Here is an 18193-nt window from a genome sequence, read left to right as displayed (position 1 = left end):
CCTTGATTTTGAAGGGCATTCTCCATGCCTACCAGATTCTGTTGCTGTTCCCTTTGCTATATTAGGAAAATTCTCTACTACACCAGTATACCTTCTGTCCCTCTGTCTTTTTTCTTCTTCTGGAATCCCAATTATTCTAATACTCTTTTGTTTTATGGCATCACTTTCTCTCGAATTCTGCCCTCTTGGTCCAGTAGTTATTTATCTCTCTTTTGCTCAGCTTCTTTATTCTCCGTCCTTTTGGTATTCTTTTTCACTAATTCTCTCTTCTGTCTCATTTATCCTAGCAGTAAGAGCCTCCATTTTTCATTGCACCTCATTAATAGATTTTTAAATTTCAACTTGGTTAGATTTTAGTTCTTTTATTTCTCCAGAAAGGGATTTTATTTCTCCAGAAAGAGATTCTCTAATATTTTCCATGGCTTTTTCAAGCCCAGCTAGCACCTCAGTAACCATCATAATGAACTCTAGTTCTGACATATTACCAATGTCCATATTGATTAAGTCCCTAGCCATCGGTACTGCCTCTTGTTCTTTTATTTTGTGGTGAGTTTTTCCACCTTGTCATTTTATCCAGATTAGAATATATGAACAAGAGAATAAAATACTAAAAATACTAAAAGGGTGGCAAAGACCCCAGGAAAATATATGCTAAGCAAATTAGAAGAGTCTCTAAACTGGGGGAAAGGTAAGGGGGGGAAATATAAAAATTTTTAAAAGTATATATATATATTTTATATATATTATATATTATATAGATGTATATTATAATGATGAATAGAACAGAGACACTGACTTGATTTTGGGTGTATTCTGGTCTCTTAGAAGAAACTACCTCCCAAAATTTTGAAGAAAAAATTATATATATACAAAAATAAGGGTAAACGTGATGGAGGAATGAAATATGACTGTAAAGATGAATATTTTTTAAAATTTCTAAAAATGGAATTGATAATTTGGTTGAAAAAAAAAGCAGAATATGATCAGGCTGGACACTAGAACAAAGCCATATTCTAGATTTAAGGCGTATTTTGATATATTAGACGAGATTGTATACCAAAATTTTAAGGAAAAAAAAAACTTATCTGTGTACAAAAAATAAGTTTAAATACGAGGAAGGAATAATATATGACTATAACAATGAAAATTTTAAAAGATTATTTTTAAAAAAGGTATTGTTAAGATAAAATAGTTAAAAAAAACATTATATGAGCAAAGAGGAAAAGTTAAAAAGATATAATAAGAAAAAGTAAAATTCAAAAATATTTAACTTTGCAAGACAAAGGATCATGGGGAAAAAAAGCCAGGAATTCTATGCATTGCTTTTCCCCTAGTTCTGGAGTTCTGCAGTTCTTGTTGAGCTGTGAACCTTGTCTTGGCTGGATGTTCTTGCTGATCTTCTGGGGGAGGGGCCTATTGAAGTGATTCGCAAATGTCTTTGCCCAGGGTGGCATTGCACCCGCCTTTGCCAGGGGCCAGGCTAAGTAATCTCAGGTTCAGTCTTGGTAGCTTTTGTTCCCTGAACACTTTCTGTAGAGCTTTGGGGGACGGGAATGAAAATGGCAGCCTCCCAGTATCTGTTTTGGAGGAGCCGAGATCTTGGGGGCTCCACTCCTTAGTGTGCCCTCAGAGAAAAGCAATCATTCCCTCCTCTCTCCCCAGTCTCTGGCTGCATTCCGTGCTCACCCAGCCTGTGATGGAGCATTTCTATCTCTGGCACACAGCCCCGTTTGGAATCTCCAAACCCAGATTCCTGCTGCATAGTCCTGTGCCACTCCTGCTGGATAAGGAAGGAGGGGGGATCTCCAGATGTACCACTTGTGGGGTCCCTGCTCAAAGAGCAGTGGTTCAACTGCAACTTGGATCACAGTTTAATGTTACCCTGAGCTGAGAGTTCACTCCTTGGCTCCATCTCTGTAGCCGTCTTCCCCACTCTGATACCTGGCAGCTCTGCCACACTCAGACACCTTAATCTTTCTGTCACCCAGCGGGAGTGGGCTGGGTGACAGAAAGATTAGGGCTACACCTCCACTTAGCATCTGGAGTGATGTCCCTCAGTGGAGCAGACTTCTAAAAGTTCTGATTTTTTGCTCTGCTGCTCCACCACTTGCTGGGAGCCGGCTCCTCCCCCTGTGGTCTATCTTCCTGTTGCTTTGGATTCACTTCTCTGCAGGTCCTTCCTTCCTGAAAGTGGTTGATTTTCTCTTCCTAGAATTGCTGCTCTTCTTCTCTTTGATCTCCTCTTGAGTTTGTAGGTGTTTAGAATGGTTTGATAACTATCTAGCTGAATTCCTGGGACCTAATTGTATTTAAGTCTCCTATTCCTCTGCCATACTCCTCTGCCATATTGTTTCCTTCTCCCCCGAAAGAAAATATTTGATGTGAAAGAATCCTGAGGATATAATTTGGATTCAGAGTTTAGGAGAATGTGCAGTAATTTCAATCAATTACATTGCACAGAAAAAAACTAGGAAAAGTACATAGATGCTTTATCAGTGATTGTCTTTGGGTGATTGGATTATCTATCTTTTTTTTTTTTTAAGATATTTATTTATTTATTTGACAGACAAAGATCACAAGTAGGCAGAGAAGCAGGCAGGGATCATGACCTGAGCCAAAGGCAGAGGCTTTAACCCACTGAGCCACCCAGGTGCCCCTGGATTATCTATCTTATCATACTGTCTTTCTGTTGGTCTAATCTATCTGTCTAGTTATTCCTTTTTCTAGCTTATATTTTTAACACTTGCTTGTCTGCCTTAATGAACTTAAAATAATTGGAGTCAGGTAGGGACCTTTTATATTAAACATACATCGCAAAATTTTTTTGTTTGTTTGTGGTAGGTTCTCAATACTATTTTGACATGATGCTGATAGGATGAGATCATAATTTGAAATTGGCAGCAGCTGAACATAACAAGAATGTTCAAGAAAATAAACGGAGAGAGGGATAATAGAGACTCAAGTCATAGACCAAAGCATAAGGAGAGCCAGCAATAATTGGTTGGCATCTAGCCTCATGGATTAGGAATCAGGAACAAAACTTCTCTCCCTGTGAAAAATAGTGGGTTAAAGTAGGAATTCAGTCTCACATTATCTGTACAATAACTTGGGAAAATGCTATGGGAACTTTAAATTTCAAATACCATGCACTCCCAGAATTTAGATATAAGAGTAGAAACTGCGATTTTCTAAAAATGAAACAAACCAAAAGCAAAGTAAAATTATAAAGCTTAAGTATTGTTGAGGTAACCTATACCACCATCAACAATAGTATGCTGGTTTAAAAATATACTGCTAATAAGATTAGCTATTTCTCTCCTCAGTATTGTTGCTGTATGTCTGGCATAAAGTAATTGTATTTTCCATATTTGATTCTTAATTTCTTTTAATGAATGAGATAACAAAATTTTTTAGGTGGTGAATCTCTAACACTGTTCATAGAAGAAAAAAAGTGGTTGGATTCTAAATGATTTGTATTTCTTCATGCATTTACCATAGCTTAACAAACCCATTCTTTAAGAACATACAAGTACTATTTTTTCTAATTTATGCTAAACAGTCTTCTGTTTTTCCTGAGTGATTCTTTTCAATGAAATATAAGAACTCAAATAGGTTGCCACTTTTGTTTTTATACCAAGTTTAGTTTTTATTATTAATTAACATCTTGGCCAATATCTGCTAAGGTATAGTCTCTTATTCGCCTAGTTATTCTGAATCATCCCCATGAAACCTACTCATCCCTGCATGAGTTAGTATAATTTAATTTTTGGACCTTCCAAACTAAGAAATAGTTCCTGATTTCCCACATTTGATTCACTTTTTTGCTATATCCTAGTAATTTGGTTTGGAAGTTTCATTATAACTTTGATTTAGTGACAAAACAATAAAATAATGGTTATAGTAATTGGAATTGATTGCAAGATCAGAATGCAGCTAAGAGCAAAGCAAACTGAACATAGCCAGGCATCTGTTAGGGTATTGTTTCTGTTCACTGTCCCGGATTATTGATACTATGTAGAAGAACATTTTTGAAAGCCATGATTTTTTAAATCTCTGTGATTTTAAAAAGGTGAACTTATAATCAGAGCTTTCACTTATTTTGGAGATCTATACTAAAAACACTTTGAAGCAGAGAATATACATCATGAGACAGTGGAAAAATACTTGGGAGCCTCAGGTGGATATAGAAACTGATAGCATCTCCATACAAGTCAATTTGGTAATACCATTAAAAATTACAGTTGAGTGTATCTTTTAAATTTGTAATTCCACATCTGAAAAATTATTTTATAGATAATATACATATGCTACAATAGTGGGAATGTAACAGAATTTAACTATACTATCATAGGCCCATAAATTGGAATAATATACAGCTATGTGAAAGAATGAGAGTACTCATTATATACAAATACCTGGTAATTTGAGAAAGGCAAGTTGAAGAACAGTACGTAAAACATGTTATTCATGTTATTCTGTAAAATATGTTATTTATATAAAAGAAAAAAAAATTGAATGACTGGCTATCTCTGTGTGTTTGTGTGTATGTGTGTGTGTTTGCAGTTGACCCTTGAGCAACATGGGTTTGAAGTGACAGGCCCACTTGTATGTAGATTTTTTACTGAACAGTACTGTAAATGTATTTTTCTTTCTTATGATTCTTTAATAAAATACTTTCTTTAGCTTACATTATTTAAAGAATAAAATATATAATGCATGTAATACACAAAATATGTGTTAACTATTCCATAAGGCTTCTAGTCAACAATAGTCTATTAGTAATCAAGGTTTGACAGTGTCAAAGTTATGTGCAGATTTATGTGCAGTTTTTTACTGCACAGAGGTCAGCACCCTAACCCCTGTGTTGTTTATGGATCAAGTGTAATGTATATATGCTTATGTGTGTTTCTATGATCTATATGTCATCTACCTCTCTGTCTATCTATCCATCCATCCGCCACATCTATATATATAACATCTGTAGAAGGTTATGCAATAAATTGGTAAAACTAGGGGCCTCTGGATGGTTGGGGACTGGGAGTAGAATAAAACCTTTTTCTTGGAAAAAGATGTTGCCCCATTTGAAATTTGGACTATGTAAATGCATCATCAAGTTAAAGTAAATTTTATACACACACACACACACACACACACTGAATTTTGAAAATAAGTAAACACATTTTTATACATAGGCATTTTTTGACTAAATCTTACAAAGCTCCAAATTTAAAAATACATACTCTGAGTCACCCCAGATATAGAAAAAAATTATTTTGCTATCACATAAATATTGCTATTTACTTCCCAGTCTAGAATAGAGTAGTATCCTAATTCTCAACACCACTTGTACCAGCTGGTTCCAAATTTTAGATTCTATAGCATGTAACTTCCAAACCACAGTACTTAAAGATGCTTAGGTGTTTGACACACAGTTTTGTGGAAAATTATTTAGGCACATAGAGCTGGATTATCAGTATATTGGCTGTGTACTTATGGCTCCATTGCTTTTTCTCCCTTTATTGGATACAGGCTCTCTGCCTGTATTTCCTAGAAATACACCATCCACTAGGTGGCCTCTGGCAATCAGATAGAAACACATTCTGTGACCTTAGCAACATTAGCTGAATGAGAGAATGTCTTTCTAAAAATTCCCACACAATTCCCATATCTGAGTTTCATTTAAATGAATTGGCTCATGCGCCTAGGTTTTTTGTATAGAACAGTTTGCCTAGGCCTTGGTTTTATGCTCACCCCTATTTCAAGAATATTAAATCAGCAGTACTCAAAATAAATGGATTGAAAGTTTTGGAGAAATCACTCCCCAAAGCAAAATTAAAATGTTGTTAACACAGTAAAATGGAATGCTGGGAAGGCAAAAACATCACATATCACCTACTCTTAAGAAGATATTACAAAAGAGGGGAAAAAATCTTGCATTTTCATTTGGAGAAAATAAGACCAATAAAAGACTTACATTGATAAGGTTGGTGAGCTTGGCCAAAGTACAAAGAGCTAGTCCTGATTTGGACATTGAATTTAGTTGCTCTCATTTTGGCTTACTGAAAAAAAAAATTCAAATAAGGGATATATAATCACTTAAAGAATGAAGTGAGTGGAATTAGCTTCCCCATGGCTGACTTGGTTCCTCAGAGAGGCGCCCTGAACATCAGTGGTCAGCACCCTGAACTGGAGGAGCTTAGAGCTGTCATCTCATTGCCATTTGTAGAATATACTTGATGACACAGATTAGCTCTCCAGAATATGCCCACTAATATATGAAGTCTTTCTGTGCCACAGTTAGATACTCTGCATTCCCTTTCTTACTAAGTCCTGGAGACAACCACATCTTAGCAGTGAGAGGAGTCATGGCAAAGATGAAAATCTATGGTCAGGGAAGCCTAATGTGTCCTTAATACTTATTGGATGGCTGAACAAATAAATGACTGAATCTTCACAGAAAGATGGCACATCTGAAAAAGGAAAGTATTTTCAAGAAAAGTAGCCTATTTATTTATGTATTTATTACAGAAATCTAAATTATCCTATTACTTTATCAGCAATAACATTATTGATTATTAAAATAACAAAAAACTATAACATGGGGTACATTTTATAAATAATAATTTTAGAAATACAAGAATGAATGTTCAAATTAACACATTTAGGTAAACATTTAATTTTATTAGTCCTACAGAATTACCTTATACAACTTACCCAAATGGTTTAAAAAATATTTCACTTATACTCAAACCTGTTTGTGTACTCAACATTTTGAGCCCAATTGATCATGTTTCACTTCAAGAAATTCTTATAAATAAACTCTAATCCCATAGGACAGATCCATTAATTATTCCTTCAGGGGAGGTATAATTAATGGATCTGTTCTATAGAATTATGGCATTCAGTAAATGTGAATAATGCAAACTCACTCTACCAAGAACCTTAAGAGTACCCAAACAAATAGATCATTTCATATGGCTGAAACTTTCCTTCCACATACCTGTAGGGAACATGAAAGTATGCAAAACAATTTAGCATCAGCTTTTCAGTGAATTCTTCATAGAAGATTAAAGATTCTTTAGTGGAGCTGTTACGCATCCCTGTAAAATAGTCTGTCAAAATTCATTCTTACAAAAGTTTAAAAAGCCCTAATGAAAGCTTAGAAGCTGTGAGTACAGTGACAGTCATGTATTATAATCCTGAAAAGCCTAGTTATATTGCAAATGAAGAATATTTTTAAATAAACCTTTTATTTTAAAAGTTTCATTTGCGTAGGAAATTTGCAGAGGTGATACAGAGAGCTCCATACACTCATACACCCATACACTCGCCATTCAGTTTTCCCAACTGTTACCATCTTAACCTCAGCAGAGTACATTTGTCACAACTGAGAACCAGTATAGGTACATTACTATTAACTAAACTTAACAGTGTATTAAAATGTTACCAGTTTTTCCTAATACCTTTTTGCTATTCCACTATTTTATCCAGGATACCACATTACATTTAGTCATCATGTCTCTCTAATGACTTGATCGGTAATAGTTCTCAGACTTGCCTTGTCCTTGATGACTTGACTTTGACTGGTTAGATTTTCTGCAGAATGGCCCTGTATTTGGGTTTGTCTGATATTTTTCTCATAATTAGACTGAGATGGGAGAAAGACCACAAAAGTGAAATATCCCTCATGATATTTTGTCATGCTGTCTAGATGGTGTTTACCTTGATCATGTGGTTGAAGTAATATTTGCTGAGTTTCTCCACTGTAATGGAGAAACTTTCCCCTTTTCATACTCTGCTCTTTGGAATTAACTGACTAAACACAGCCTGGGGGTTGGTTGTGGGGTGGGGTGTAAATTCCACATCTTGAAGAATGGGAGTATCTGCATAAATTATTGAAATTCTCCTGTGAGAGAGATTTGACTTTTCTCTCCAATGACTTATTTCTTCCATTCCTTATTTATATATGAATTCGATTTTTTAAATTTCATTTTAATCTTTGAATTATAACTCCAATACAATGTTATTTATTTTGCTGCTCAAATTGTTCCAGCTCTGGCATTTGGGCACTCTTCACATTGGCTTCTTTATCTTCTTTGGCGTACTCCATCCTTATATCTTTTGAGCATTTTCTCACTTTCTGGAACAGCAAGATGGTCTAGAATCACTTAGTACATTCTTTGCCCCATCCCTGGAATCAACGATTTCTCCAAGGAGCCATGGTTCTTTTATTAGAAGAAAGGAGTATGTAGGCATTGGGCATTAAGAAATAATATTTTATTTGATAAAATTAGCACATTCCTTTCCAAAATCAGAAGAAAAATACAATATGGCTTGTATAATAAATATATAATATATAATAAAAAATATTATCAACACTTGTTAAAAATGATCCATTTCATGGTAACTCCTCGGGTACCTGGCTGGTTCAGTTGGTAGAGCTATGACTCTTCAGCATGAGTTTGAACCCCATGTTGGGTATACAGATTACTTAAAAAAAAAATAAAATAAAATTCATTCTTAAAAAAAGTAACTCCCTAATTTATGAATTAATGAAGACTTTCAAAACTGAATTTTAATTTTTATATCATATAAATGTCTGACTTGACAATTTTGTACCCATTTATAATATCAAGTATTGATTGTGAATCAGTCAAGAGTTCATTTCTTCATGTCAAAAGAAAGAATAGAGTACTATGTATGTCAAGGTTATTACAATGCATGCATGTTTCATTTTCTGAACAATAAAAATAGTATAAGCTTAGAGAAGATGTGTCATTCAAAATATCAAAATTCTTTTCTGGTTTAGCAAGTATTAATGACATCTCTTACCCTTTAATTTCTCTATTTCTGTAGTGACAGTATACTGAGTGTCAAATCCCTCAACTGTACACTTTGGTCATTAACAGTTGAGCAGTGTTGGTTGAGAGTGATTAGATTTTTTAGCCAGACTTTTAAAGCACTGTTTATAATAACAGATAATATACCATTCCTCTAAATTGTGTTCTGAAATTTAACCTGGGAGAACATGATTATTATTATAACAAAATGTTTCTTTCATTATTTATTTGGGAAAGAACACCTGCTGTGATTTGCAAATCCTACTGTTCACTTTCTTCATTCTTTTTAATAGAAATGCTGTTTTAATATAGTTATATTCTATATACTTATTTTTGTACATTTATTTTTTCATCAAGAATGACTTGTAGTAATTCAGCAATGAGTGTTGATAGTCAAAGTAGTTACTAGATATAGTAGTCAGAATTGCCACCAGATACTTGAGTCTGAAGATTTCATCGAGGTCGCTTATTTGCTATTTCCAGCCTTTTAATAAGTCATCCTTGATAATTCATTTATATATTTTTAAGAGTCATCTCCTAGGAGCCAAAGAAAGTTCTATTTAGCCTCCTGCCACTATTTTCTTCTTGTATGGCACTCTTAATGTGCCATAGTGGCATAGTATTTGCAGAACTTATTTATGTACTTAAATCATTTTTTTATTCCACTGAGAAATTTGAACAAGAGGGTAATATTCATCATCTTATCTCATAGAATTTTATTTAAAATAACTATTTCTGTTTCTGCTTGTGCCCTCTTTTTTTCCTCAAAGATGAGTCAACAGAAAAGATGATAGACACATTGCTTTTCTTGCCATTTCTATTTTCCTTCCCATCTAAAACTTCATTTTCTCTCCCTCTTCCATTTATCTGCCCAGGAAGTTCCATAATCACCATCTGATGAGAGTCCCTTTTATTAATTTAAAATTTTCAGTATTATAGCAAAGACTTCATGCCCTCCTTTGACAAACCCACAAGCAGATAATACCTTCACATCTTTGTTTATTATAATTAAAGTATGTTAAGTCTCTGGTAACTGTCAGATTCCTATCAAATAAGTGAGACTGGCAAAGTGTCTGAGGTAACTTGCTAAAATACAAATTAATCTTTGTGAAAATTTTATGCTTGATTGTGTACAATACAAATATTATTATTATTTAATGTATGTCTTATACCAAAAAAATTGCAAAAGCATTTTCAAAGAATAGAAACCTAACTATGCTGTTTTTTTGGCCATGATGTATGAGTTGAAAGGTTGGTAGCAGAAAACATAAGCAAAAAATCTTTGTGAACTTGAAGTAGGACACGAGTTCTTAGGTCAATCATCAAAAGTATAAACCATAAATAATAATAATAATAACAATGTGGAAAGCTTTGATTCTTTTGAAAACAGTATTAAGGAAACACACTACAAACTGGGTGAAATATTGATAATATACATATATGACAAAGGATTTATATCCAAATAACCCAATCAGAAAGAAAAATAGGCAAAATATTTTAACAGACACTTTACAAAACAAGCTATACTAATGGTCAACAGGCACATGAAAGATGCTCAACATCATTAGTTTTCTATGGAAATTGAAGTTAAAAGCACAGTGAGCTACCATTACAGATCCCTGGAATAGCTAAAATTAAAGCAAAGAAAAAAAAGATAATGCCAATTTTGCTGAGATACAATACAAATACAAATTGAAGTACAATGTACTACAACCCCTTTGTCATTTTGTCAGTTTGTTATGAAGTTGGCATAAAAATGAATGCAAATTTACCAAGGGCCTAGGTAATTTCACTGAGATATTAATCTAAGAAAAATGAAAACAGGGGTTCCTGGGTGGCTCAGTCAGTTTAGCGTCTAGCTCTTGATTTTGGTTAAGTCATGGTCTCCAGGTCCTGGGATCAAGCGTGGGGCTCCATGCTCAGTGGGAAATCTGTTTGAGGATACTTTCTCTCCCTCTGCCCCTCGCCCTGCTCATGTGCTCTCTCTCTCTCTCTCTCTCAGATAAATAAATCTAAAGGAAAGAAAGAAAGAAAGAAAGAAAGAAAGAAAGAAAGAAAGAAAGAAAGAAAGAAAACATGTGTCCACAAAAACATATACACGGGGACACCTGGGTAGCTCAGTGGGTTAAAGCCTCTGCCTTCGGCTTAGGTCATGATCCCAGAGTCCTGGGATTGAGCCTCGCATCAGGCTCTCTGCTCAGCGGGGAGCCTGCTTCCCCCTCTCTCTCGGCCTGTCTCTCTGTCTGCTTGTGATCTTGGTCCCAAATGAATGGATAAAATCTTAAAAAAAAAAAATAAGTACTTGTCTGGATTTTATTATTAAACTTATAGGTCATGCTTAACATTAAGCCCAGTTGGGAGAAAAATAAAAGTGAACTAGCATGTATGCAATAGAAATAGAAGGGGGAAAGTCTACCAATTTGGGTGAAAAAACAGTTTTAACTATAGGGAAAATGTTGTTCATATTATTTAATCACCCTAGTGTCAGAAAAAAGCAGGTATCTATTAAACTTAGAACCAGAAAATCAGGTTTTTAGGACACCTGTTGTAATTAAGATAGTCTTAACCTGTCAGGAACATCTTATCCAGTCTCTATTGGGTCAGAAAGTTGAAGTATGTTACATAAGAATTAAGGAGGTTCCTGTCATTGAGATGATTTGCTTATTTTGCAGAATAATTCTGTATCCCAAAGACAGCCACTTTTACATTACTGAGAACTGGCTGTTTCCAAAATACCTGAAATATATCAAAAACAGATGAAGCTATAATTCTAACAAAATATTTTTTGAGGAAAATTGTAAAAGAACATATACCCTGTTAGCTTTTAAAAACTTCAAATGTAACTTATGAAGTACTTTGTTAATTTGTATTTAGATATGCAACTGCATTGGAATTGCAATCATTAAATGAAAGGGTAAGCTAATTAAAGTATGAAGTATGGATAAGATATATATCTGAAGGGTTTACTATAGTGTCAGATATCTAAAAGTGTTAGCAAATTGAAATGGCACCTAAATTACAGATCACTGAAATGCAAATGGAAAAACAATAAGCTAAAAATGAAGATACAGTTTTTCTATTTTTGCTTTGTATTTTTCAACTTGATAATTAAGTGCAGTGTATCAGATGTCACATAAGATTGATTTGTTTTTTAAAAACATTTTTCTTGAGATACCCTAAGAGCAATAGAATTAAAGTGTCATACTATAAGATGGATTTGAAAGTTAAAGCTGGAACACAGTTTTCTCTAAGAATGACATTCAAAGATTCAAGGTTAGATGATGCAAATTTTGGAGTCTGCTTTCTAACAGTGCTTAGGAATGACACATTTATTTCTGGGAAGTTGTGGGAGACCTCAACCCTAAAAGAATTTAACCATGAAACTTGATTTTGGTTCATGTTCTTATGGAAGTTCAAAAATATTCATCTGTGAGAATATGATACAACCTTTTAAATTTTCACAACTGGATGTCATCTCTGTCTTCTGAACATATGATTGTTAAGGGCCTGATACTTTAAGAGGCTATGCAGAGTACCAGTTCTTAAGGAAAATACCAGATAATTCAACTACATATGAATTGTATTCTATTACTTGACTAATTTCTCATGAGAAATCCAATAAGAAAAAGGGGTCAGGAGTCTTGTTTTTCAAGTCTGGAAAAGAAGTTTTACTCATTTTTTAAAATTTTAGAATCCTGTGGTAAGTTCATTTCTAAGAAGACCTTTGTTTTTCTATTATATCATATAATCAGATAGTGAAAGGCAGCAGTTCAGAGTATTTCCTGGTTTTGATCAAATAATGGACAAGAAGTTCTGAATAAATTAAGAAATTAAGTCAGGAGCTCATTCAACTCTAGTGTATGTATTTTTCTGCTTCCTTCAGTAAAATTATTGTTCAGTTTTTACCTAACTTCCTCCTTTAGACAATTTAAGTCAATGTGCAGTCTTAGATCAGTTTCTGAAGTAAGTGCAATAAAATTAAATAAATAATAAATAATAAAATAAATAATAATAAAATAAAATAATGAAATAAAGATTATACTGATTGTAAACTATGTTTATAGTCCTTATGTGTTGTTGCTGAAATAGAGTCAGAAATAATCCCACTTTAAGGATATTTAAAATGTGTCCAATTTATGGTATACCTAAATCAAATGAATTGAAAATAACCTCATGAATGGAAAGAGACTCTAAGAATTTTAACAGCTGTAGCATCTGTTCTTTGAATGTGTTCTTTTTTGGTACTTAAATCAGCCAAACTTGTCTACCTATTCCCTTATCACAATCAAAATTAATCCATTCTTTTGCTTTAATTTTCACCGCAAAATTTTCTGTATTTGAGTGCATGCACAGTTGGTAACTAAGCTGGAATATGTTGCTGTTCATTCTTTTCAGTGTTTTATTTGCTTATCTACTTAAAGAATTATTCTGACAGAGTGAATTAAGGATATAGTAACATAATTTTTGTTGCTACCTACTATCAATATTTTATTCTTGCTTTTAGAAAAAATAATGGTAAGCTTCTAACCCATACTTCTTTTTTTTAGGCTAATCTCTTTTTTAAGAAGTTTTAATTTATTACATTTTTACAGGACTAGAAGAACTGCATTAGAAACATTCCAATAACTGTGTAAATCCTTTGTTCTTACACTTTTGTTTTGTTTTGTTTTGTTTTGTTTAGCAGAATGTAAGAAAGTTTATACAGTGTTAGGCGCTATGGATATGGGAATTTAAAATTCTAATGTTTCTTCATTTTCCAATTACATATTGATGACAAACATAGTTTTAATAATGAATGAAAACTGGATACAGTTACTTAAATTTTCACTAAATAAAAGTGAATAACTTTTCAATATATGTTTGAAAATCAGCCTGAAAGACAGAGAAATTAAACCATTGGAAATCATCACAGATACAGTATAACTTTCAAAAGAAAAGGGGAGGGTGCCTGGGTGGCTCAGTGGTTAAAGCTTCTGCCTTAGGCTCAGGTTGTGATCCCAGGGTCCTGGGATTGAGCCCCACATTAGGCTTTCTGCTCAGCAGGGAGCCTGCTTCCTCCTCTCTCTCTGCCTGCCTCTCTGCCTACTTGTCATCTCTGTCAAATAAATAAATAAAATCCTTAAAGGTGTGGGGGGGCAAAAGCCTAAAGGAAGCAAATAAAATTTTAAATACTGTCCTGGCACAAAGATGATCATGGTATTTAATAAAATGCATTTAAAATGTACATTAATAAGTGATAATTAAGCAAATTTTTTAGATAACCACTTCTAAATAAGGAATGATTCAGAATATAATATAATGTGAATTTTTTACACCCATATTTCATTTATTATTTATTTATTTATTACAAAGAAGGATTTGATTCTAAACTAGGAATAATAAAAATATCTACAAGAATATATCTCTTTACCAGAATATATCTGTTTAATTCAGTTATGTTTTCCTTGCAGAGTGCAGATATGAGCCCAGCAAGTAGCACCACTTCACTTCCTGTTAGTCCTCTTACTGAAGAGCCATTGCCTTTCAAGGTAAAAAAAATAAACAAAAAATAATTACTTGTGATACTTTTAGGATACTTACTTTACTATAGTAAAATATTGCATGATATAGATGGTAAGGTGAACTGCTTTAATATGTAAGGATCTAATTTTAAATGGTATAATCTTTGTTGTTTTGTTGTCATTCTGGTTGGTAAATGAAAGCACAGTTTGAAATAGAAGTTAATACTTTATAGACTACATGATTTGCCTTGTATGCAGGAAACAGTGATTTCTTTGCAATAGTTTGATGTCACATGAATAAGAGGTTTTGAATCGCTTATTTATCTTAATTTCAGTAATAAATTCAAGATCCATTATTTAGCCCTCATTGAGTAGTTACATTTCCATTAGTTGGTTAAATTTTCATTGATGACTCTAGCTTGTAATTAATTATGAGATCTTTATAAAACAGTGATTAAAATCAAAAATTGAAATATGGAATCATTCCTCCAAACACATTATATCTTAAAAATATTTAAGGAAATAAGTAATTGAGTGTGATTTATAGATTTCTTCAGTTGGGAGACTATATGTATTACAAGTAAGAAGTCATTTTCTTGTTTTGCTGTTTAAGGTTGGATGTATCTTTTTAAACCAGAGCTTGAGGTCAGCTTTTTTATATTTGTACCAGGGATGTTTGAGTTTCATTGAAATTGTTGTAAATAAAGGGGGGAAGAAAAAACTTGGAAAGTTGAGATGACACACTTAACTTACATGCAGTGGTTTCAGTTTAATTTGGTTTAAAGACTGTAGGTATGCATTTTGGGATTCATTATGGTTTTCATGATTTTTGGATTTTATCATAAAATTATTTTTTACTGTGGTTTTTTTTCTTTTTCATATGAAGAGCATAACCTACTTAACTTCATATTACTTAAACCAAGCACAGTGGCTGGTATTGATTTCTAAGTACTCAGTATTTGCTGTATTGTTAGAAAGTTATGAATTACATTGTGTATCTTTAGTTTTCTAATTAAAGATGCTTTGTTGCTTAATGGTAGACAAGGGGGAATTGGGTGGCTCAGTCAGATAATCAACTGACTCTTGATTTCAGCTCAGGTCATGATCTCAGGGTCATGAGACTGTGCCCCAAATCTAGCTCCATGCTCAGCTGGGAGTCTGCTGGAGATGCTCTTTCCCTCTTCCTCAACCTCTCCCCCTGTCACATTCTCTCTCTCTCTAAATAAATCTTGAAAAATAGACAATAATAATTGTTAAAAGGTTATTTTATATCAGAGAATTGTTAAATACTGAGTAGTATTCTGATTACATTATTTATTGAGAACTCTATTCTGCAACAAGAAGAAGATACTAACATTTCAAAATTTAGTGTTACTCAGTGTTTCCATCTTATGGTATATGGGACAAAATCTATGAAAAATCTTATCTTTAGCAAGATTTTAATTGAATTCTCAAAGCATTATTAGAAACCATTTTCTCTTTTTAATATATTGATAATGACTATAGTCCTTGAAAATTAATGTATTTTTTAATAGAAGTAAACTAAAAGGTCAGATACGTTCCAAAAGTGCTGACACAAAGCTAATACAAATATAATCGTTGTAGTTCGATCAATATTGTTCCCATGTTAATGTATGTAAGTGGTTTTATAAGCAGTTAAATCTTCTAAGCACTTATATAATTAGCATTGGTAGCCAGCGTAGTTATAATCTCTTAATTTACTTCTTTTGTGAAAGGAATATTACTTATACTTTTTTATATTGTTTTATCATATATAATAACATCCTACTACCATTTAATAGTGTCAAAAATTTAAGTTTGAAATTATGAAGTAAAGCTCTTGCATTTGTAAATGAAGAGCTTTTTTTTAAACAAGAACTACAGGTCCTTATTCACCACTGTTCTCAGCATTCTGTTGGAGGCATGTCTGGCCATGAAGGCATTTGAGTGTATCCCTTCATAGGGAAAGATGTTTGATGCACAGTTCTCTACATTATACTACCATAAACTCAGACTTTCCAGTCACACTTCTGGTGCTGAGAAATTCCTAGGATTCCAAGTTTGTAATTGGGCAGACAGTTGTTAATGGACATATATTTGGAAACAAAAGGCAACTGTATAATCTCTACTTTTTTAATAAAGCGTTCAGGGTGACATACACAAGTGGTTTGTTCCCTACCACAATATAATTACAGAAGTTCAAGGTATAATTAATTTTGCATGGGTGGGAAGAATATTTTATCAAATAACCATAATAAAATCATAAAATTTCAAGATCAGTTATCTGTGAGTTTGAGTAGGCCACTTAACTGTTAATTATATTGTTTATGCTTCTTTTTATAGAATAACACAGAACCAAGTTGATAATGTTAACTTTGATGTGTCCATTGCAATCCATTCTGCCTTTTTTTTTTTCTCTGCAATTCTTGATTTCTGTCAACCTAAATCACTTCCAGTCTAACCTGCCCCTCTCTCCCTATGTTAGACTCAGTCAGATACATATTCTACACCCAATGCCTTGGAGGTCACCAAATATTCCTGTTCTTTAATAAGATGATACTTTTAATTTATTTGTATACACACTGTTATTAGCAGCCTCAGTCCATTCCTGGAACTAACAGTCTTGAAGCTAAAACTAACTTACTGTTCTTGAACCCTCCAAAATAGTACACTTTATTATGGACCATGTTCTTTTTGTCACCTGTATTTATGCCCTACTTTAAAATTTATTTGCACTTCACTGAAGCATGATCTCTAGGTTTTAGTCCCTTTTTCTCCAAGAATCATCTTTTCATTGATTCGGTATGTTAATAAATGGCATTATTCAACCTTGCCCCTTTATCCTTATCATGAGATAAAGTCAGTGGATGGAAGTGAATTCAGCTCTGTTTTTCTTTACACTCTGTTTCAAGAGTACAAGAAGGCATTAAAGAACGAATATCTTCCATTCACCAATTTTCAAAATCTAATGTTAAATAAACGTAGTTTTCTAATTGCTCTTCCTGGCCCATTGACAGCTGCTTTTCTGTGATACTTAGGTTTGTGGAGTGTCTAATGAAATTGGGCATCTAGTGCCTACAATTCACAATGGAGCCACTCTGTTAGAGACCCAGCTACCTTCCCCAGGCGCTGACCGAGAGTGGTTCTGGGATATTTTTAGAGTCTTCTCTCCTTGTGAAATCCAAAGTTCTTAAGACTCCTTTTTCTCATCTCCAGAAATCACCATTTAGTCTAGACTCAAGAAGTTCCCTTTATTTTTTTTTTTTTCCAATTTCCCTTGGAGATTATTCCTCTCTCCTTTAATCAACCAGATCCGGGAAAAAAAAAAATCTTCTCAATGTACTTTTTAGAAACAGAATAAATAAAAGGAATTATCTAAACTGTCTAAAGATTTTTCTTAGTACCACCTTATTAAAGCAAAGGATAAGGAGGTGGAAATAAATTAATGTCTCAAGAATTTCATCTTGTCATGTACTCCTGGAATATTAGAGAAAGAAATGATGCTAATTCCTCTTGGCCATAGAACCTAAACTCAGCATTTAGTAACAAACATAGTTTGCTCTCACTTACATAAAGTAAATAGTGTGTAGAAAAAAAATAGTAATCCCAGAAAATAATACCTATCAACCATTAACTATTTGGATGAATGATACTTTAAATTTGTCTATTGTTTCTATAATGATCACTGATTTCCAGGACAAATTTCCATTCTGACACTTTCTACCTGTATGACCTTGACCTGTTACTTGGTATCTTAATTTTCCCATCTATAAAATAGGAGCAGCAGCAAATTCTTCTTCATTGGGTTTTTATAACATTAAAAAAGTTAACAAATAGAAAGTGCTTCAAATA

The 18193-nt window shown here is 33.3% G+C and overlaps 1 protein-coding gene across 2 annotated transcripts in view; it reads left to right on the top strand.

Annotated features, from left to right (window-relative positions):
- CCSER1 (coiled-coil serine rich protein 1) overlaps positions 1 to 18193 on the top strand; it is a 907623-nt gene that overhangs the window by 545515 nt on the left and 343915 nt on the right. For both annotated transcript variants that reach the window (XM_045079361.1, XM_004756068.3), the window contains exon 7: positions 14291 to 14368. In XM_045079361.1, coding sequence (XP_044935296.1) covers positions 14291 to 14368 — 78 coding nt within the window. The remainder of the gene's footprint in view (positions 1 to 14290; positions 14369 to 18193) is intronic.

Source organism: Mustela putorius, unplaced genomic scaffold (assembly GCF_011764305.1).
Source record: "Mustela putorius furo isolate JIRA1106 unplaced genomic scaffold, ASM1176430v1.1 tig00000382_pilon_pilon_pilon, whole genome shotgun sequence".
In the NCBI taxonomy this organism is placed as follows: Eukaryota; Metazoa; Chordata; class Mammalia; order Carnivora; family Mustelidae; genus Mustela; species Mustela putorius.
This window is presented reverse-complemented; position numbering and strand designations above follow the sequence as displayed.